The 24,158-nt window shown below is 43.2% G+C and overlaps 1 protein-coding gene across 5 annotated transcripts in view; it reads right to left on the bottom strand.

The window, feature by feature from the left end:
• Window positions 1–24,158, bottom strand: part of LOC126202960 (trypsin delta-like) — a 272,697-nt gene that overhangs the window by 151,984 nt on the left and 96,555 nt on the right. Inside the window, exon 3 of one of the 5 annotated variants that reach the window (XM_049937084.1) lies at window positions 22,052–22,280. The exons of 1 other annotated variant lie outside the window; for it this stretch is intronic. In XM_049937084.1, the coding sequence (XP_049793041.1) occupies window positions 22,176–22,280 (105 nt within the window). In that variant the 3' untranslated portion in view covers window positions 22,052–22,175. Of the gene's footprint in view, window positions 1–22,051; window positions 22,575–24,158 lie in introns of those variants that run through there. 3 more of the 5 variants (XM_049937083.1, XM_049937082.1, XM_049937081.1) reach the window with 3 other exon arrangements.

The following is a 24,158-nucleotide window of genomic DNA, read 5'->3' as shown; positions in this document are numbered from 1 at the left end:
GGCTATGAACTATATGTGTCCTGCACTATGTTATTTGCATTCCATACAGTCCTGTAAGGAGTATTTCCCATCTCTCTTATGTTTATTTATTGTCTTCAACCAATATTTTTCCCCAGTACCTTTCCAGCTTCCAAAATCACACTCATTCTCCAATTGCACGTGATGTTTTTGTATCATTAATATTTGAGGAAAAATAGGACAAAACGCAAAGCCTGGGAAAGTTCGTATTTTCAGTAATGCAAGACACTTTGTGTGAGTCAGTGGCTTAATGGCAAGTGCTACGTATGTTGAAGTTGTAACATCTGACATACCACAGCTAGATTGTAGGAGCATCTTTAACTTTACGTGTTTGGAACACGACCCAGACTGTCATAATCGACATCGAGTGAAGGCGAGGCTCTCTGCATAGCTTTCATACGAGCGGTAGGAGACATTTGTGAAGAGTAAATTTCAACATCAATGCGATTACAGCTAAACAGTGCTGTTGAGAAGGTCTAAAGAATGCAGTAACCACATAAAATATTCAAGTGTGCTATGTTAATCAATATTGCACAGTTATGAGATTCAGCTTCAAGGCTTGGATATTTAATTGTAACACTCTGTAGCAACGGCAGGTATATCCAACGAATGTTCCAGAATAGGATAAAATCATTTAGCTATTCTGGGTCACTCGCATTTTCAGCCTCTGGGACTCACTTGGACAACTGCGGTATGGTGGTCTACAGTACTGGTGTCGTATGATGCGTGCATTTAGCTAAAGGGGGCCGTCAGGACGGTACCACCGCTTCGACGCTCGGAAACTCATCAACGCAGTAAGAGGCCGTCAGCGCCCACATTGATCTGATGATGGATGTTCCGCAGATGTACGAACCGCCATAATGCCACGGATAACTGGTAATGTCTTCGTTGGAGCCTCCGATAGTAACAGCCGTTAGCTGGCTCCATAGCATGTCTGGCGAGGGAACAGCCAGGAAGAGGATGAGGTATTGCATAGTGCAAGCGATGGTGCAGCCCACTCAGATCACGGCCTTTATATGCCGTAGGCTCAGGGACGAGTGTCCTATCTCAGTCTTTGGCAATACTGATCTTTATCTGCTGTGATGAGGCACTTAAAAATCGATGTAGACTTTGATACTACCCTCTCAATGGTGACACACAGCTCATTGATATAAAACAGCTAGGTATTTCTTTCACAGTTCAGTCACTCCTGAACAGGTGCAGATTATGCTGTAGGTAGTGGCTAGGCTGTAAAAGTATCGAGCACTGTAACGGCGCCTTGTAAAGTGATTGGGATGCACAGTACAGGTTAGTAATACAGATTATAATCGTGCTGAGCCGTTCCACTACGGTAATGTCAAACGTCGAATCACGCAAACCCCATTGCTGTGTTTTCATGTCTGCGCTGCGCCACACGTAGTTCAAAAATGGTCCAAATGGCTCTGAGCACTGTGGGACTTAACATGTCAGGTCATCAACCCCTTAGAACTTAGAACTACTTGAGCCTAACTAACCCTAGGACATCACACACAGCCATGCCCGAGGCAGGATTCGAACCTGCGATTGTAGCGGTCGCGCGGTTCCGGAATGAAGCGCCTAGAACCGCTCAGCCACAACGGCCAGCTGCCACACATACTCGTAGTAAGTGGTGGTTACACTTCTGCACTTGCATATGTCTTCTAAGTTAAGACTTGGGTAACCGGAAGACGAGTCCCTTGTGTGGGCAGAGCAGATAGTGTTTCATTGATGCTGTATTGCCTAAAAGTTTGGTCTATCGCTTTGCTAATGGCCACGTCCGGTAGGTCTGCTTAGAGGTGACCGGCGCAGTGTCCTTGAATAACACTAATAATTCACGTATACAGGTGTACAACGTTTAGGAAATTAATGGAATTGTTTCCTGCAAACCTTTATTGTACAATGAACGCTATGAGATGTACGTATAAGTTGTAAGGTAGGTGGTAACATACCAGAACACTGGGGAATACCGTGTAATAGACCATAGCCTCTGTCATGCCGGATCCAGGGTAGCCCCTGAGGGCTGTCAACCCATATTACACCACAGATGATAGGGTTGTCTATGGCCCAGGTGTACCAAAAGCCTGATTGGCTGGTGACAGATATTTAAGGGCTAGAACCAGCCCCGAAGCTCAATTCACTCCGAATGCTGACCTCGTGGACTTCGACCGCTGAAGATTACATCTTCGTCTCTGAATTGTACATTTACTTGTGTGTGTGTGTGTGTGTTACCACGAACCATTGTGGAAAATTGGAAGTGAACTTTTGTTTGCCTCAACTAGGAGACTTTACTGGCAGCGTTACTGTTACCTTTTTTTTGTTGTTCAGTCATCAATCCTGTAAACGTAACTAAATAAAAGTTCCATTTTGTAAAAAATTGCGAATTGTCAGTCACTACAGCCTTCTCGTTTAATAGTAATATCATGAAGTAAGTGTCTTCAACGTCTCGACAGGCAGAGGTTGCACTTCTTCTTGGTCCTTCCTATCTCATCCGTACGCTGTGAGAACGGAGACTATTGGTGCACATTTGCGTGCCACCGAGAGTGTAAATGCGCACATTGTGCGAGATGTATGTTGCAGGGAGTACATTTTTTTTTCTTGGCTCATATTGCACAGAGTGTGGAATATTGTGAGTAAAGTTTTGACGATTCACAACGTCTTTATTGTAGTGTCTCCTACTGGAGCTAGCTCAGCGTTTCAGTGACACTTCTTTGAATATCTTCTACTTCCATCTTCTTTATTCAAATACGTAGTCGGTGTAGTATAACGACGAACAACGTTCCAATATTTTTTTTATTTTTATTTACTTTTTTACGGCAGGGGCGGGGAGAGGGATTTTATAGTATAATCTTGTCAACTCTTTTATTACTCCAGTGTGGTAAGTGTTCCATGATAACAAGCAGACCTACGGATTAAGTCGAACGCGTTTTATGTAAGCCACTTCCTGTGTAGATGAATTACATTTCGTGTAATTCATACAACTATTTTAGTTCCCCCCGGACGGTTATTCCTAGATATGTTACGATTGTCATTGTTTGCCATGCCTTATCGGAAATAATGTAACTACACGGTAATGGATCTCAGATGCATATGTGTGTGACAAATTTCGGACTGGTAGATGTTTAGACGACCTCTGTCCTCGCCAATGTGTGCACTCTGTGCTGGCGTGCACCCTGTCAATGCTACAATTCAGCATTGATAAGTTGTAGATGAATACTTAAATTTAGAAATAAAGAGAATTCCTTGTGATCAGATATTTGAAATTCGTATTACTGCATCTGCATATGTACCCCACAAGCCACGGTGCGGTTTGTGATCAAAGATATTTACGGAACCACGTTCATTTTTGCCGCATTTATTTCCAGCTTTTCATTCCATTGACGTGTGGTACGTGGATAATAAAGTCGCCAAAGTTCTTATCAGCGTCGTCTGCTAACTGTCTGCCGGCAGTTGTGGTCAAGCGGTTCTAGGCGCTTCAGTTCGGAACCACGCTGCAGCTACGGTCACAGGTTCGAATCCTGCCTCGGGCATGGATGTGTGTGATGTCCTTAGGTTAGTTAGGTTTAAGTAGTTCTAAGTCTAGGGGACTGATGACCTCAGATGTTAAGTCCCATAGTGCTCAGAGCCATTTTTTGCTAACTGTCTCATAGAGCTGCAGCCGTTATTTGCTTCACATATGCCGTGACGGAAACGATCCTACCATCACGTAAGCCGAACACTTCTAGCAGTGTCTCATCATTGCAAACAGCGTACTTGGGTCTGTTTCGATATCTATTCTGACATTTCGTGTTCTGGACAACAGTGCTGAACTACACTGTGCAACATAATTATGGCATCGCTTTCCGTAATTTAGCACAAACGTATCTACAGCCTTCCTCGGTAACAATGCAATAGCCTCGGGTTCGACGACGCTTCAGGCAATATGGTGTCGACACATGCTAGAAAAAGGCCAGAACTCAGAAGTTCATGTGACGTGAAAAGTGTACTAATGGCGTCCCATTGGCTCCAAATTTGACCACAGTTCTGCCCAAAGTCACCGTGAACGTGTCACACAATGAGAGTGTCCTCACACCCCGCCTTACCCACATTTAATCCCTTCTTTTCACGACTCTGCGGTGGAGGTCAGAACCGTGACGTCCAGCGTCGAAGTCGTGTGGTTTTTATATGAGTGGCCGAAGAAAACGCCCCAGACACACCGCCGCCCAGAAAGGGGACGAAAACTCTGCGAAGATGGCTCAAAGGGCGTCAATGAAAGAAACCACCAACTTTCCTTGGCACGTTTATTCCCACACATTTCGCGGTCTAAAACGATAGTGACCAGTTCTGTGACCGACAGGAAGACGTTCTTGACAATGTTTGATGCTGCTGACATCTCCCTGACCTTTCAACCCTTCTCTAATGTGGGCTACCAACGCCATTGAATATCATCTCACATCTTTGAAGAGCAGTGCGATCGTAATTTTTGCTCTTGTCTTGAGGGTTCTTAGGGTTTTTCAGTGCTCCTCTTTCACGGGCCCCTGCAGAGTGATCATGGAAGTGTGTGGGAGATGCGTGAATAAAGTGGCAAAGGATTCCCCCCCCCCCCAAGTCCGGCAAAAACCCCAGTGGTAGAATTTCAAAAATACGAGGGGCGTTCAGAAAGTAAGCTCCGATCGGTAGCGAAATGGAAACGACTATGAAAATCTGATAAAGCTTTGCACAGATGTGTTGGGTAGTGTCTCTAGTATAACCCCAGTTAGCATCACGTCGCTCTTCTCATTTCTGAGCTCGCAGTGAGTGCGTAAAGATGTCTAGAAAATAGTGTCTGCCGCCAAGTACGAGGGCCTGGTGAGAAATTTCGCCTGAAGCTATGCAGCTAACACTACATAACTGTCGTGCTGTTTCTTCTTCAAGACAATTCTCAGCCGCATTCTGCAGGGGCAATGAAGATGCTCCTGCATCGTTTTCAAATGGAAATGTGAGATTACCCACAATACAGTCCGCAGTTGTCTCCCCCTGAGTTTCATCTCTGGTCACATGAACCGCTGTCTTTGAAGACAACATTTTGACACAGACAACGAGGTGTAGGCCAGCGTGGAGAATTGGCGGAAAGCACTGGCGGCTGCCTTCTATGATGAGGCTATTGAAAAGTTGGTACAACGCTATGACAAAAGTCTAAGTCAGAACGGCGACTACGTAGAGAAGTAGCTGAAAGGTGTAGCTAATTGTTACAAGTAAAACATTTCTGATGTTCACTGTGGTTTCAATTTGGCAATCAATCGGAGCTTACTTTCTGAACAGGCCTCGTATGCCTTTACTGAGAAAATCATCGAAATAGTGGTAAGCGCCTGCAGGAAGACAACTGGCACAAGATGCAATGTCAAGTGGTTGCCTACTGGTAGGCGCCTACCTCTACCTTGAAGCTTTTCTCTACAGAGGCACATAACTAAAACCAGTTCAGACGTCATATGAACTTTTGAAATCTAGATTTATTTTCCCGCGTGTTTCGACATCTTGCTGTTTGAACTGTCGTCAAGCTCAAGGGTGTCGTTAAAGTGTGCCATGCTTTTGCACCGTTACAGAGATGAGTTGTCGCAACCTTTGAGTGAAACTGCAGACTTTCACGTCGCAATGGGACAAAATTACGGGCTTACGAAATAGTGATCCTTTAATTGTGTTACGCAGTGTATAAGTCTTTTGTTGTTATTCAACGAGCGGCGTCGGTACGATTTGACAAGTAGTTCAATCTACAGAAAAGAGAACATTCGTCTCCCATATATCATTCAATTGTCTCTTATATCCACCGCAGGCAAGTACAAATAAATCCAATTTTGTTGATGCATGTCCGCAGCTCGTGGTCTTGCGGTAGCGTTCTCGCTTCCCGCGCACGGTGTCCCGGGTTCGATTCCCAGCGGGGTCAGGGATTTTCTCTGCCTCGTGATGACCGAGTGTTGTGTGTTCATCATCATTTCATCCTCATTGACTCGCAAGTCACCGAAGTGGCGTCAACTAAAAAGGACTTGCAATAAGGCCCCGCATGGGGCCTCCCGGCCAACAATGCAATACGAACATTTCATTTCATTGTTGATGCATTACTCATTTGGATAAATCACCGATAAACTCTCTTAACCGAGCGAGATGGTGCAGTGGTTAGCACACTGCACTCGTATTCGAGAGGATGACGGTTCATACCCGCGTTCGAGCATCCTGATTTAGGTTTTCCGTGATTTCCCTAAATCTATCCAGGCAAATGCCTGGATGGTTACTTTGACAGGGGACGGCTGACTTCATTTCCCATCCTCCCTTAATTCGATGGGACCAATGACGTCGCTGTTTGGTTCCTTCCTCAAATCAACCAACCAAACTCTCTTGTAACCTAATTGCTCAAGAGAAAGCTGAAATGTAGACATAGCTCTAAGTGAAGTTTTTAAGTGGGTATAACAAACAGTACGTGCAACATCTACGAACGTTCTTCATAGAGATGGTACCTTAAAACTGGTAAAATCGTGCGCTAACCTAAGAATAATTATCAGGCTTGGTAATTTAGCCCATGGAAAATAATTTTCTTTAGCGAAAGTGTGGAATAGCGATTTATAAAAATGTCAGCATCAAAGTTATTGAATGCGCAAGACGAAAGAATTGCACATTCAGATACATAATTTCATTTTGTTTGGACCGTTTTACACTGTGAATAATAAAATACATTTTTTATGCACTGCAATTTCTAAAACTAAACATGTCTACAAATCCACTGCCCTTCATTTTAATCGCAAACGAACAGCATACTCACTGCCGCCGTCCACCGTACTCGTCCTTTCCCGTCAACCAAAATTTGTAGAAAACGCGGCGCTGGACCTTTCGTTGGAGACCTGTGCATCGCCGACTGCAATGGGTGAGAGCCGTTCTGCCTGTGTAGGTGGCCAGCTCTCTTCGGTTACAATCTGCCTGTCTTGATGCCTAGCACTACCGCATAATGCTGAAATTAATACGATTAGTGTATGTTGGGACACCAGCACAGCATGTTACATGTTCTGATTGTGTGTTATTTTTTTGTTTGTGACATGCTGATATTTCCTGCCGAGTTTTATTTGACGCAACATCACTATCTGACTTTCAGTATTGTAACAAGTGTGTATACATAATAACATTGCAAGATCTTATGATGAGAGTGTAGATCTGTCGAAACCAGTCATAATAATAATAAAAATTGCTAACGGCCTTCTTGTACTTGATTCTTCGAGATTAAGTAAACTTAATTTTCAGTGCTTACAACAGCCCTTCCAACAGTAACCGCATTTGTACCGCTGTGTAAATCGTGAAATATTTGCAGGGTAACTTCCTGCGAGAACATAAAATCTTCTAAGCCAATAATATTTCCCACTCGTATTCGGAAGCAAATGTGTACTGCGAAGACCTGATCAACATTCTCAGAGTCAAAACAATTTGCCACAGTTATTGCATAATATAATCGTACTGCAGATGACTGTTAATAAATCCACGCACGCTAGTTACTGCTTCCCGTTTTATTAGCCGTTAATAACATTTGTTGTACATAAATCCCCTGTTCCGCTACAGCACAAATCACAATATTGGAAAGTGAACACCACACGTGACGAACAAATAAACTTCTTGCGGTGCAAAATGTTCGCAATGTTCAGGAACAGAGGACGTTCAATAATTCTCAAACAACCATAATAGCAGCAGTTAAAACACTTTAAGGTTTAGGACAAGCCGGAAGATTTCCGTCGACTCGACTAATTCTTGTCTAGTGATGAATTTCTTAGCACAACTATGTTATGCGTATTTTATCGATAGTATTACAAGATACGAATTCTGCAAGGTCAGACTTTTGTACGTCTTAAATGAAGTAATATAAACAGTAGATGAAAATACTGCATGCTGTTTGCCATTTACAACAGCCTCGAAATTATTTACCCTATATTCTTATTTATATGTTATTATATGCGTTTATGTTACAAATGGAAATAAAAATTAAATGCAACCGTATTTGCACAGTAGTTTTATTCGAACAGCTGACTGATTGGCTACGATCTGGAGATAACGATTTGACTACTGTAAAATGTATATTTCATCGGACACTGGGGGCAGTACGTTTAATGAATCTAATCTTATCTACATGCGAGTTATCATTCTGAATTATGGTATCACGTCAAGCCACTCATTAACCAACAGTGTCACGTGTATTCACGTCCGTATCACACCTAATAAATAACGGAGATGTCACTGCTTAATATTATTTCAGTCTTGAATCAATGTTAGCAATCAAAAACTGCAGCAACCAAACCTCCGTCCAGTCGCAATTATGACGTTGCGGTTGGTAATGGAAGAAAGAATTTGTCGACCTGGATAAAGCGTTCAACAACGTAAAATGGTGCCAGATATTCGAAATTATGAGAAAGATAGGGGTAAGCCGTAGTGAGAGACAGGTAATATACAACATAAACAAGAGCAAAGAGGGAATAATAAGAGTTGACGACCAAGAAATGGTGTAAGACAGAGATGTAGTCTTTCGTGCCAAATCTTCAATCTGTACATCGAACAACCAGTGATGGAAATAGAAGAAAGGTGGAACTAAAATTCAAGATGAAAGAATATCAATGATACGATTCGCTGATGACATTGCTATCCTGATTGCAAGTGACGAAGAATTACATGATCTGGTGAATGGAACGAATAGTCTGATGACTACAGAATATGGATTGAGAGTAAATCGAAGAAAGACGAAAGTGATTAGAACAGCGAGAAACTCAACATCAGGATTGAAGTTTGCGAAGTAGATGAAGTTAAGAAATTCTGCTAACCAATGACGGACGGAGCAAGAAGTACATCAGAGGCAGTCTAGCACTGACAAAAGAGACATTACTGGCCAAGAGAAGTCTACTAGTATCAAACACAGACCTTAATTTGAGCAAGAAATTTATGAGAATGTACGTTTGGAGTGCAGCATTGTATGTTAATGAAACAAGGACTGTGAGAAAACCGAAATGTAAGAGAATAGAAGCATTTGAGATGTGATGCTACAGACAAATGTTGAAAACTAGGTGGATCGATAATGTAAGGAATGAGGAGGTTCTGCACAGAATCGGAGAGGAAAGGAATATGCGGAAAACACTGACAAGGAGAAGGGACTGGATAAGAGGACATCCATTAGGACATCATGGAATTTGCTTGGTATTTGAGGCCGCTATAGAGGGCAAAAACTGTAGAGGAAGACAGACATTAGGATACGTTCAGCACATAATTGAGAACGTAGATTGCAAGTGCTACTCTGAGACGAAGAGGTTGGCACAGGTGAGGAACTCGTGGCGGGCCGCTTCAGACCAGTCATAAGACTAGTGACTCAAAAAAAAAAAAGAAGTAGACTCGATGTTTTATTCACGTCATTCATTAACTAGAGTAAATTCCGAGAACTTACGGACGTAGGTATGAAGGGCCTGCGCGAGCAACATCGAGATATGGTATTTACGGGTTAGAGGAGTAACTGGATGCGTGCCGAGCTGCGCTGTTGTAGTGAGCTTGGTTGACTTGTGCTGGCAGCGGCAGTCGATGTTTGTACGGCACGGACCTGAGGCACGTGTATTTCTGTTAGTATTAATAGGACCTGTGGCACGTCTGGCTACTTTCTACCGCACTGAAAAGCTTACGAGAAGGTCACTTCCGAAAATACGTAGTTAGCAGGCCATGTAAGGTAATTTTAAAAATAAAATAATAATTTTTATTAGAGAAGTTTTTGAGAAAAAGATATTTCGATTTTGTATGACTACGTCTATGGGAAGAAATAAAGAAAGTTCATTTTCATTAACATTAATCATTAAAGTAACAAATGCTTACAGTTCCTTTGCAGAGCGGACCATTTATAAACGAGATCTGTGTTTTTATTCCGTGATTGCCTACACAACGGCAGCCGACCACTGCGTTTTTACACTTTTTATTAACTCTATATTTTTCACTCAGGAATAATTGAAGCAAAAGCGTTTTTCATTGCGCTGGAATCTTCTCACGTAACGTCAATCACCAACTTTCGCCTCAGAATGCGAAAGTACTGTGTTGACGCCGATTTACATAGGGAGAAACGATTATCATAATAAAATATGGTAAATCAAACCCCGCTCGGAAAGATATTGGCGTTCGTTTTTTTCCGCGCGCTGTTCGAGGGTGGAATTACAGAGAATTGTTGTGTAGATAGTTCGACGAACCCTCTGCCAGAAATTTAAGTGCGATTTGCAGAGAATTCATGTAGAGGCAGATGTACTTAAGGTTCATGAGGATCAAATTCCTTTTTTAGTAATTCCTTTCTTATATTCTCATGTGCCTCCATCTTTTTATGCGTTTCCTATTACTGTTGTCTTAAAGTTTCCTTGTCTGGGTATCACTTAAGATGGCAACACAAAATAGTGCGTAAACATGCCCCAAACAGAACTTCGTCAAATTGCGCCATTGTCATGTTTGGATTATGTAAGTCTGCAGGCTTTCGTGGCCGTTGTCACTGAAGTTCAAATCTTCTGGCTTATTAGGCCGCGTCATGTTTCTTCTAAAATGTTCGACGTTTCGACCCCTCTGTTGGAATCTTCTTCAGGATCTTTTGGTGCCCACTACTGCTAGAACACTGTCAGAGACGAGTGTCGCGTCCACTTATAAAGGGGGAATTTTCTGGCGTTCATGCTGGAGAAGTGATAGAATTGGTTAAAATTCATGTGGCTACCATTGGTGGGCCATAGTCATAGGCTAATACAGAAGAAGGGGCGTATGTAGCTCCTCTCCTGCGAATACCATTGGCAGTCATCGTCATTGGATAGAAAGGCACTGTTCCACACTTAGGATAGAGAAGGGTTATTGGTTGAAATGCCTGCTATCGCTATTGGTTGGTCGTCATCAGTGGCTAGATTCTAGACAGACAGAGCTAGAGAGGTGGAATGTTTACCCAAAGTATTATTGTCCACCGAGGTGACTTACAGCACGTTGTTTATGCCGCTCACACATCGCGGCCGCGTATTTACTTCCTTGATGTCGGGGAGCCACGATGCCGGAAGCCTATAGCCATCCTTTCTATTGAAATTAGATAAATTCTTAGAAATTTCAACCGTTTCTCGGACCTTTCTTCTGCGGCAAAGTGTTTATAGGCGAAACGGCAAGAACTGTTAAAGAACGCATTAAGCAACACGAACGGCACATGCGGCTAAATCAAATTTCAAAATCGGCAGTAGCGGATCATCACAACTGTGGCTCTGATATCGATTTTAATAACGTCCGTGTACTGGCTAAAGAAACAAACATTTATAGAAGAAAGGTCCGAGAAGCGGTTGAAATTTCTAAGAATTCATCTAATTTCAGAAGCGAGGACGGCTATAGGCTTCCAGCATCGTGGCTCCCCGCCATCAAGGAAGTAAATACGCGGCCGCGATGTGTGAGCGGCATAAACAACGCGCTCCAAGTCACCTCGGTTGACAATTATATTTTGGGTAAACATTCCCCCTCTCTTGCTCTGTCCGTCTCGAATATAGCCACTGATGACGACTAACCAATAGCGATAGCAGGCATTTCAACCAATAACCCTTCTCCATCCTAAGTGTGGAACAGTGCCTTTCTATCCAATGACGATGACCGCCAATGGTATCCACAGGAGATGTGCTACCAACGCCTCTTCTTCTTTATTAGCCTATGACTATGGCCCACCAATGGTAGCCACATGAATTTTAACCAATACTATCACTTCTCTAGCATGAAAGCCAGAAAATTCCCCCTTTATAAGTGGACGCGACACTCGTCTCTGACAGTGTTCTAGCAGTAGTGAACACCAAAAGATCCTGAAGAAGAACCCAGCAGAGGGGTCGAAACGTCGAACATTTTAGAAGAAACATGACGCGGCTTAATAACCCAGAAGATTTGAACTCCATGTTTGAATTAGTTTGGAAACTATGAAAGTAACTTTTAGGATTTCAGATTATACAAGCGTAATCTCATGTAAACGAGCATGTTTTTGTCTTTTCTCATGTCTGAAAGGTATGCTCACAACGACCCTCGATATTTGACTAATTATTGCACAAAAGCACAAGCCTGTTCTGCGCACTAAGGCGGTCACTCAGCTAGTGCATGAAGTTTGAGAGAGCCCTCGGTAGACGGCAGTTCTAATCTTTTGTTGTCGGCAGCGCTCTAGCAAGAATGGTTGCTGAGAGAAGTGCTCTGGGGTAACAAGCGCCTTGCGGGAAGGTTCCCCCGTCTTCCCTATTGGCAGAAGTAAGGCCGTAAAGGCGGATCGTGAATCGTACTTGGAGAGCCGTGAGCAGAGTATTTGCCAGTGAAAGCAAAGGACCCGAGTTCGAGTCTTGGGCTGACAAACGAGGATGTGAACACAAACATGCCGCTCGACTGTGTCAGAGCTGTGCGCTCTGACTTTCTAGTTACGACTTACAAATGGCGAAACCATTCACTATCTCACTTGCCATCAAATATACTTGACAATACGGTCCACCTGTGACTGAGCGTGGTTATACTGTAGGATGTAATACTATAGTGTTGTAGATAGCGTTAAGAATGTCATCAGTATAAATTCGCGCAGTTCTGTCGGTAAAAGAATGGAGGCCAATGGTTTGCACCTTCAGGCGTAAAGTTAACAATGTATCATTTAAAAACTAACTTTAGACGGGTTTTTAATGGATGAAATGAATTTTTTCTTCTCACCAGTAGTTTGACGTGTCTGCATTATGTTCTTCTGTCCGAGGTCTATTTGTTACTCCAATGAACTTACGGAGTAGTTGTTCTCTCCTAAAATTGTATGTGCACTATTTGATTCTTCGTATCGTTGTAACTACTGCACACAGAAACGCAGACGCTTGCTACGGGTTCGCGAATGCCTCTCCCGCAGCGAATTCTTCGAGCCGGGAGAGTAACGGCCCCAATAAGAGTACTCAGGTTTGAGTGCCATGGAAACGGACAAGATTCGTGTAGTAAGATGGGCTTTCTAGCAGACCGTGTAATCTGACTTTCTCTGTTTGGTAAGGAGTCGTGGACTGTATTTTACGCTGTTTGTAGCAACATTACCCTCTCCGCCAAAACGACAGCTACAAACAACACACGCAAATATTCGCACACAAGTCTTATTGCATGTCAAAATTATTAATATAGTGTTGTTAGGAAGCTAACAAGCGTTAGGCATGTCAAATAATAATAAAAGGATTGCTACTTGAACACTTCGATTTCCCTCTCTCCCCGAAGTAGGCAAATACACTGTTACCACACCATGGAAACGCATCCCACGTCATTGGCCAGGGTCCTTGATCTAGTCTCTTACATACTGTATCCACAAACATAATACGGAAATATAAATATCGTAATTGTACGCTATATCTATTAAATTTGTAAAATGTTCGATTTCATTGACGGCACCTGAGGTGAGCTGTATTAGTAATTAGATTAAGACGACATTAAATAAAACTGAATAAATTAAATAACAAACAATGCAGTACGTGATACAATGTCAGTTAATATACCATGTAGTTATTTACAGACGTTCTGTGCACTTTAAACTGCGCGAGACCACAGAATGGCGCGCTTAAATACGACTTAACGTAAGGCATAATCAAAAATGTCGACAAATTAAATGTGCGTATCTTTTAACTCCGTCTACGCTACTGCGTTTTCTAAAATAAATTAATGTTATCACTTTCCCGTTCCTTTCAGTATTTCACTGCACTATATTTCTTGTACATTTCTTAGTGGGAGCAGAGTAATTATGTCGTTGCTGTCCATTCTCCGACGTAATTTCAGTATGATTAGTTTCCCGAATTTTTGACCGAAGACAGCGTGCTGCAGTCGCCTTATACACTGAAGCGCAAAAAAAGGTACATCTTCCTAAAGTCGCGTAGGGCCCCACGAGCCGCCGAAGTACCACAACATTACGTGGCAAGGACTCGACTAATGTGTGAAGTAGTGCTGGGGGGAATTGACTCCATGAATCCTGCAAGGCTGTCCATAAATCCGTAACAGTACGAGGGGGTAGAGATATCTTGTGAACAGCACGTTGCAAGGCATCCCAGATATGCTCAATAATGTTCATCCCTGGAGAGTTTGGTGGCCAGCGGAAGTGTTGAACCTCATCAGAGTGTTCCTGGAGCCACTCTGTAGCAATTACGGACGTGTGACATGTCGCATTGTAGATATCTTGTGAACAGCACGTTGCAAGGCATCCCAGATATGCTCAATAATGTTCATCCCTGGAGAGTTTGGTGGCCAGCGGAAGTGTTGAACCTCATCAGAGTGTTCCTGGAGCCACTCTGTAGCAATTACGGACGTGTGACATGTCGCATTGTAGATATCTTGTGAACAGCACGTTGCAAGGCATCCCAGATATGCTCGATAATGTTCATGTCTGGGGAGTTTGGTGGCCAGCGGAAGTGTTGAACCTCATCAGAGTGTTCCTGGAGCCACTCTGTAGCAATTACGGACGTGTGACATGTCGCATTGTAGATATCTTGTGAACAGCACGTTGCAAGGCATCCCAGATATGCTCGATAATGTTCATGTCTGGGGAGTTCGGTGGCCAGCGGAAGTGTTGAACCTCATAAGAGTGTTCCTGGAGCCACTCTGTAGTAATTACGGACGTGTGAGATGTCGCATTGTTCTGCTGGAATTGCCCAAGTCCGTCGGAATGGACAAAAGACATAACTGGATGCAGATAGATCAGACAGGATGTTTACTTACGTATCGCCTGTCAGAGACGTATTTAGACTTATCAGGCGCCCCATATCACGACAACGGCACACGTCACCACACCAATACAGAGCCTCCACCAGCCTGATCAGTAACTGCTCACATGTAGGATCCATAGATTCATGAGGTAATCTCCATACCCGTGTACGTCCATCCACTCGATACAATTTTATACAAAACTCATGCGGCCAGGCAAGATGTTTCCAGACATCAACAGCCCAGTGTCGGTGTCGACGGTCCCAGGCGAGGCCTAAAGCTTTGTGTTGTGCAGGCATCAAGGGTACACGAGTGGGACTCCGGCTTCGAAAGTCCATTTCGATGATGTTTCGTTGAATGGTTCGCAAGCTGCCACTTGTCGCTGGCCCATCACTTAAATCTGCAGCAATTCGCGGAAGTGTTGCACTTCTATCAGATCAAGCGATCCCTTCAGTCACCGTTGGTTCAAATGGTTCAAATGGCTCCGAGCACTATGGGACTTAACATCGGAGGTCATCAGTCCCCTAGAACTTAGAACTACTTAAACCTAACTAAGGACATCACACACATCCATGCCCGAGGCAGGATTCGAACCTGCGACCGTAGCGGTCGTGCGGTTCCTGACTGTAGCGCCTAGAACCGCTCGGCCACCCCGGCCGGCTCTATTATTCCAATCTCGTATAGTGCGTGGAACGAATGAACACCTATATCATTCTGTGCGAGCTCTGATTTCCCTTATTTTATCGAGGTGATCGTTCCTCCCTATGTAGGTCGGTGTCAACAAAATATTTTCGCATTCGGAGGAGAAGGTTGGTGATTGGAATTTCGTGAAAAGATTCCGTCGCAACGAAAAACGTCTTTCTTTTAATGATTTCCAGCCAAAATCCTGTATCATTTCTGTGACACTCCCATATTTCGCGATAATACAAAACGTGCTGCCTTTCTTTGAACTTTTTCTATGTACTCCGTCGGTACTACCTGGTGAGGATCCCACACCACGCAGCAGTATTGTAAAAGAGGACTGACAAGCGTAGTGTAGGCAGTCTCCTTAGTAGGTCCTGCCAATAAAACGCAGTCTTTGGTTAGCCTTCCCCACAACATTTTCTATGTGTTCCTTCCAATTTAAGTTGTTCGTAATTGTTACCTAGGTATTTAGTTGAATTTACGGCTTTTAGATTAGACTGATTTATCGTGTAACCGAAATTTAGCGAATTCCTTTTAGCACTCCTGTGGATGACCTCACACTTTTCGTTATTTAGGATCAACTGTCACTTTTCGCACCATTCAGATATCTTTTCTAAATCGTTTTGCAGTTTGTTTGGATCTTCCGATGATTTTATTAGTCGATAAACGACAGTGTCATCTGCAAAAAACCGAAGACGGCTGCTCAGATTCTCTCAAAAATCGTTTATATAGATAAGGGACAGCAAAGGGCCTGTAACACTACCTTGGGGAACGGCAGAAATCACTTCTGTTATACTCGATGACTTTCCGTCAATTACTACGAACTGTGACCTCTCTGACAGGAAATCACAGATCCAGTCACATAACTGAGACGATACTCCTGTTCTTGCTGTATCTTTTTCTGTCCGCAGCGATGTTGGAGATTTGATGTTTTACCGGATTCCTGATATTCACGGTACACTCGTGAAATGTTCGTACTAGAAAATTCTCACTTCATCGCTACCTCGGAAATGCTATGTCCCATCGCTCGTGCGCCGTCTATAACAATAAGTTCAAACTCACTTAAAGCGTGATAACCTGCCATTGTAGCAGCAGTAACCGGTCTAACAACTGCGCAAGATACTTGTCTTATATAGGTGTTGCCTGTTTACAATGGCTCTGAGCACTATGGGACTCAACTGCTGAGGTCATTAGTCCCTCCTGTTTACATATCTCCGTATTTGAATATGCATGCCTATACCAGTTTCTTTGGCGCATCACTGTATATACCCTGGTAGTAGGAAGCAGTATCCATCTTGATTTTAATATTGAAACACGTATCATAATTTCATCATTTTGGTGCATAATTACTTTCCTGTCTGTTGTAAACAGTTTGAGAAAGATTACTGTTAAAAGTAGATGGAGTACTGAATGTTGAATAGCTTACAAAGGTTTTAAGTGGGATAACCTCTCGAGCACTGTTTCATAATTCGGTGCAGAGTAACTAAATGTATTAATTAAAAAATTCACACACAAGATGTGGATTGCTCTTACAAACTCTTCTGCCGTTTAGAGATGTTAGTTCTCCATTAGTGCTACTATTGCTTCTGCTGCCGCACTAAACTACGCGTGTGCACTGTCCCCATTGAGTAAGTATCTATCTTTCTTTTCACTTAAACGCGACTATTTCTGTTTTTCAGTTCGGAAGTTTGGTTTTGTTGAGCATATGCGCAGGCACTCCTCATAGGCACCTTGTTGAAAGCTGACATTTCTAAGGACTTCTTGTCAGTTGCGTAGTGGAATGCAAAAGTAATCATCCGTAATCTCGTCTTTAGAGCATACTTCCCCCTCCGCCTTAGAAATTTATTTCCCCTAAATATCTGTTCCTTGGACCATTTTTGTATGTTCATATAACACACGTTGCCCTGGAAGGATATTTTTCTGGACATATTATGTACGTCATTAGTCTTCTATTTTGTACATTTAGGTCTGTATGTTTATGTGCTGAGTCTGTTATGCAGTGGTAAGCAACCTATGAAGAATCTGTAGTGTTGAAGTTTTACATGTACATATTTTGCTCTGGACATCGAAAGCGATTGTTACTTCCGTTGCAGAAAATCTGACCAACTGTGTGATTGGGCAGAAGAGTTTCTAGGAAGGAGTCTCCAAGCGTAAAAGTAAGTTCATACCTGTCCCACAGGAGTGTTATGGGACCATTACCTTTCAAAACATGCATAAATGACCTAGTAGATAACGTCGAAAGTTCCATGGGGCTAATCGTGGATGATGTTGCAAGGCTAGAAAATTGCAGTGAACTGGAGAAAGACCTGCTAAGGATCGACGCTATCTGTAGGGAGTAGCAATTGACTCTCGACATAAACAAATGTGGCGGGTTGTGAATGCATCAGGACCCTTTATTTTACGATTATTTAAGGGAATACTATCACTGGAAGCTGTTATTTCCATCAGATATTCAAACTCCATTCACCTAAGCGAGAGACGGTCTGTAAACACACCAAGCCGCGTGATCACAGTGCTGCCATGATTGTGGCTGCGTCCGAGTAAATGTCGTTAGTGTGTGATCATAGAATCTGATTGTAAAGTTCATCTCGTGAAAAACCAGTTGTACATAATCTAAGTGTCAGTGTTTGTAGTCACGTTAAAACTCGCTGTTTCTGAACCCACCAACATCTATTTTTTTTCCATTAGTATCATGTGCGAGTAATCTCATTATGTCACTCTCCACAAATGCGGGCGCGGTCGACATGTCAGTTTTGAGTCACCAAAGAAGAAATCGAAGCAGATATCACTACATTCTGCAAAGAAATACATGGTTCTCAAAGTGTTTGAAACAGAGTTGTTGTATCCAGAGTAATCAAAGACCGATATCGTATCAGCATCAGCAGGTATTGGTCGTTCCTCAGGGAATCGTGCGATAAGTGAGTAGAGGGCCAACACTCTTTGTAGTCCCACAATGAAGAAAAATCGTGACAGAAGCTTTTACAAAGTGTTGACAGAAATGCGATAGGAAGGTAAGTATAGGAATTTTCCATTTTTTCTTATTTTTTGTTTCTATTTATTTATTTATTTTTTGTACGTAACGAATTGCCCACTGCCGTTAACGCAGATCAAGATTTGGGCAAATTTCAAACAACAACGTTTTATAAATTTTTAAAGGAAATGAACTTCAAATATGTTCGATGTGAACTCGGTAGTATGCTAGTAGGAATGACATCATTATAGGGAGGCAGCGTTTTCTAGGAAGCATTAAATCGTTGAAGGAAGACTGATTTAGTATGTAGACGAGATATGGTTGTACGGAGGACCATCCTGGGTAGATAATACCTTAAAATCCTCTAAACAATGTGAGCAAACGATATTTCGTCGCAGGCTGCGGTTGGATTTTCGAATCGAAGAATTATGGATATGGTCATGAGGAGATGTGCGCCGATACGTAAGAGAAGCGTTTGAAGATCTTCTTCCTCGGCTTCATGTTAACACAATTCTCTTAGTCTTGGTAACGAGCTGTACCATTGTCATCGAAGAAAAAGTTCTTAATTCGAAATACAATGATCAAGATACAACAGAAAAATCTAAAAAAAATCGCTTTGGAAGAAAAAATTTCTCCGTATCAGTGCGAATTAAACGCCGTCAAGTCAGTTTGGACCAAAATTGTAGGTGGTGTTGCAGCAAAACACAGAACATACCAAATATAGCAAGTTAAAGACCTACATTGACGGCAAAAATTGCAACACCAAAAAATAAGAAATGCAGAGTAATGAAATTTCTGGAATACATTTGTGTAGGTAACATACTTCAGACATCAACATTGCAAGCTTGCCGGTTAATATAATCTCGAAATACGCCCTTTGCAAATGCAAATTGCAGGTGTACTAATAACCGCTGTAATCGCCAGAATATGGAATACAGGCATACAAACATGTTTTCCGTGTGTTGTACGGGTACTGGACGTCAGTTTGTGAAATGACGTTTCGTGCCTGCTGCGCTTTGCCGGCCAGTACAGAGCCGGTTAATAATGGCTGTGAACAACGCTGGGGTTACCGTCCGGTGATGTCCCATATGTGCTCCATTGTAGTCAGAAAGCGTGATCTAAGAGGCTAACTCAACATGTCGGCACCCTGTAGACCATGTTGAGTTACAACAACGGTATGTGGGAGAGTGTTATCTTGTTGGAAAATACCTCCTGTAACGCTGCACCACAATAGGTCGAATCACCAGACTGACATACAAATTTGCAGTCAGGGCGTGTGGGATAATCACTAGAGTGCTTCTACTGTCATACGGAAATGCACCCCAGACCTTAACTCCACGTGTCTAGCACGCAGACATGTTAGTTGACCTCATTCTAACCAACATACTGCTATCACTGGCACAGAGGTAGAACCAGTTTTAATCATAAAACACAAGAGACCTCCGACCTGCCCTCCAATGAGCTGAAGTCACAAATGACGGTGGTTTGGGGTTAGTGCAATGCATGCTACAGGACTTCCGGCTCAGAGCAGTCCTTAAAGCAACCAATTTGTGACAGTTCATTGTGTCACTCTGGTGTCAACTGCTGCTCAAATTGCTGCAGCAGTACGATGTGCCAGAGCCATACTCCAAAACCCAAGGTCTTCTCTCTCGGTATGGCCACTTAGCTGTCCAGAGCCCGGTCTTTTTGCAACCGTACCTTTTCGTGACTGAGATTACTAGCAGTCATGTGCAGTGGCTGCATTCCTGCCAAGTTCAAAATGGTTCAGATGGCTCTGAGCACTATGTGACTTAACATCTGAGGTCATCAGTCCCCTAACTAACCTAAGGACATCACACGTCCACGCCCGAGGTAGGATTCGAACCTGCGACCATAGCAGTCGCGCGGTTCCGGACTGAAGCGCGTAGAACCACTCGGCCACCGCGGCCGGCTTCCTGCCAAGTCGTTCTCCATTATCGCAGGAGAAATATCCAGCTTCTCGTAGCCCTATTACGCGACCTCGTAAAAGATCAATGAGGTGTTGACAATGCCGCCATTGCAGCCTTAAGGGCATTCTTGACCAACAACTCACCACGTCCAATCGCTCACGAAAGTTACAGAGATTATTTTATTTTATTTACTTTTTTTTTTCAAAGCAAATCAGATAAGCATTCTCTTAGAGGCACTACTAACGCCACTCTAGGGGACTGGCGAGAAATCTGAATAGACATCTTTCAGATTGTGTCACACAAATTTCGTTTGTGTCACAGAGCTCCCGCTTGGTACTGTGATTTTTTCCTTTCATTGTATTAGAACAAGTAATAACAACAGTGACTTCAGAACAAATGTGCTCCCCATGTGGTGCAAAAACATGAAATGGAAAAATAGACTGCATTATAGAGGATAGAGAAGAGAATATTGTTGTAAACCTAAGGTTTCACAGAATGAACTTTGTTTTATTTCACCTATAACTTTATTGTTATGATACTGTTACTAAAACCGCTTTTGTTTGGATTTTCTATGCCACCCGTCAGGTATTTCCGCTTCTTTACTTTACGTTGTACTCTAAGATCATGATACATGTTTCCTCACAAGTGCACACACATTGTTGTGGCGTCAGTCCGGCGGCAAACTGCACAGCGTGTTCGAAGGCTTTCACTGAAATTCATGGTGGATCGTCACGTACAACTGTTTCTGTATAGTCGCACAGCGCTTAGTTACAGACTCATTTAGTTATCGCGAAATCGTCACGGATATGAACAAATTCCTGTAGCACACGCTGCGGGAGAGGTTTCTGTATCACGGTTTGGTTATTGTTAACGTTCCGAGAGTGCACGTTCCTAAGAGACCTAAGATTAGTCTCTCTAATTTTATGCTCTTGGTGTTTTCGCGAGATAGAGCCAACACGGAAGCTGACTGTCATTTGTTATGACCAGTAACTACTCGCGACTAGAACAGGAAAGGTGGGATGTGGTAGTGGTACGCGAAGTACTCTCCGCAGCGCACTGCAAGTTGACTTGTGAAGTATAGATGTAGTTCAAGATGTTTCTTTCTCTGCATGAGTTCCAGTGGGTCCATAGCATTCCTCAAATTTGTTATTTCATGTTTTGGTAGTTATTATTGGCTCAAATGGCTCTGAGCACTATGGGACTTGACTTCTGAGGTCAGTCCCCCAGACTTAGAACTACTTAAACCTAACTAACCTAAGGACATCACACACAGCCATGCCCGAGGCAGGATTCGAACCTGCGACCGTACCGGTCGCGCGGTTCCGGACTGTAGCGCCTAGAACCGCTCGGCCACCACGGCCAGCGTAGTTATTATTGCTGTTGTGTGGAACTGCTAATCGTTTCGTAGTTTTACCTTTAACTCACATACTGAGTACGTCAATGATGCTATTTACTGGTACGGTTCTTCATAACGTGCACCATGAACAATTTAAAGAAATCTATACCTTTGATGTTAATATGAGGCTGTGAAGGTGGGCAATACGCACTCATGGCAATTTGCTTGTGAATACCTTCGCTGAGGAACCAGATGTGCAAAAGTAATTTTATGTTCTTCGTCCATCAGATTATCTGTCTTGGAGGAATTATTCCCAGTATGTTTATCCCGTCAACACTGAGGCAAACTCAGATCAAATGTTAAGCTACTGTGCTGAGGAAATCACACTCTCTTAATTACGCTTGGTTTTGACAATGAAGTAAATAATGAAACAAAGTGTTACAAGTCTGAATACTGTAATTTTAGCATAGTTCTTTCTTGTAACAAATACAGTCTTTAGAACAACTGGAATGTCATTCTCGAGACGTTCACTGAGCCGAGAACAGTTGAGAGCCAGGAGAGTTTAGACGCCTGCTGCAGATCGGATCCAGGAGCGCAGGTTGCCGACGTTGGCGTAGACGCCGGGGGCGGCCTCGCACTGTGAATTTCCCCAGGAGACGATGCCCACCTGGGTGTTTCCGTTGACCAGGGGACCGCCGGAGTCTCCGTTGCAGACGCTCAAGCCAGCCTGGCCGGCGCACACCATGCGGGCGGTCACAGTGTTGATGTTGGCGAAGATGCTCCTGCAGGTGTTGCGGTCCACGATGCCGATGTCGACCTTCTGCAGGGTGCTGGCTGCTGGCCCGTCCGTGTACGTGGTTCCCCAACCGGTCACCGTCACTGCGAGACCACCTTGTGGGTCGTAGCCGTCAGAGGGCAGGCTGACGGCCTGAGCGTTCGTCCCGAGGAGGGATCCAGACACCTGGAGAACATGGAAGCAAAGTCTGGTAACAACTACGTCGAGATCATTCGCAATGTGTTCTAGAGAGGAGTCGCACAGGCTTCGAAAGGAAGGTCGAAGGTGGCCTTCTGGAGGATATGTTTTCAGTGTTCGGTACTTTAAACTACCCTTGTCAGTACACTGCTCATTAAGTCAGGAGAGTGAAGGAATCGTGCTGTGACTCGCACCTGTTTCTGCTAGAAGAGCGGTCCAAAGAAAGATAGGGTTTCTACCCTATTTGTTGAACCAGTCACTCTAAGAGAACTAGGTAGTGCACCTGATAAATCTAGAGCTGGTTTCCTTCGTTTCACGACATGGGAACCGACCATTCAGAACATTTTTCTCCAATAACAGTTATAATGGTACTGCACTAATTATTGTTTCGAAATTGTATTAATACCTTCAGCTGTTAACAGGCGTTGATATATAGCAACGGGGACAGGTGAAAATGTGGCCCCGACCGGGACTCAAACCCGGTATCTCCTGCTTACATGACAGACGCTCTATCCATCTCAGCCACCGAGGACACAGAGTATAGCGTGACTGCAGGGACTATCTCGCGCATGGCTCCCGCGAGACCCACATTCTCACCATTTATGTGCACACACGACATTCGTAGTATGCCACCCCGCTGGCCGAAGTGGCCGAGCGGTTCTAGGCGCTACGGTCTAGAACCGCGCGGCTCGCAAAAGTGTGAATGAAAAACTGTTTAAAAGATTTAGAACTCTTCGACAAAGTCAATGTACCACTACGGCAGGTTATCTACGAGGCTGGGCTCTTCAGATTGAAAGTGGGATGTACAGTATGGACTTTGAGGCTTCTTATATTCTTATATTCTGAACACATACGAGAAAGGCTGTCACAAATTTACCAACTTTACTTCTGGTAAATTGGTAGAGGAGATGTGATTAGTATATAATACTACAAATAAATTCGTAGCTGAGGTGAAGACGAAGTTTCTTCTTACCCCCTAAAGCGCTGTGTAAAAAACCTGTCAGGTTTCGTGCAAGAACTGCGTGCGAACTGCACTTTATCACTGCGCGCTACAAAAAAAGTGAAGTTGCTTGTGCAGATGATGAATGCGATGATACATTCGTATATCACAATGATAGTAACGTAACAGTGGATTACTGCTTCCGCAGCTTTTATCTGTCTTCAAAAAACTTAAGGCTAGTAAGTGCCAAAAATTATAGGGAGGACAGTTTTGTTACAAAAATCTTCTTACTAATGTAGCAAAATGTGGAAAAATGGGTGAGAATAATTTTCAGTATTACATCCGAATCGTTTTCTTACCTGCTGCGTAACATTGTTAATTGCTATTACTCCACTCTTGTCCTGGACATAACGACACATCTGTATTCAGGAACATGACGCAAAGACTGTTAATATAACACAGGCTCCACCCAATGTAGTGGTGTGATTCAGTTTCTCGATAAAGAAAGTTTTCAATACAAAAAAAAATTCAGAAAATTGTCTGACTATATAATTTTCGGAATTCCTTCTCATTTCAGGTTTACTGGAGGAACGGTACTGTTAAACTTCAGTCATTTGCGAACTGTCAGTTTG

Source organism: Schistocerca nitens, chromosome 9 (assembly GCF_023898315.1).
Source record: "Schistocerca nitens isolate TAMUIC-IGC-003100 chromosome 9, iqSchNite1.1, whole genome shotgun sequence".
Classification (NCBI taxonomy): domain Eukaryota; kingdom Metazoa; phylum Arthropoda; class Insecta; order Orthoptera; family Acrididae; genus Schistocerca; species Schistocerca nitens.
The sequence above is the reverse complement of the archived record's forward strand: the minus strand, read 5'-3'. Positions and strand labels throughout refer to the sequence as shown.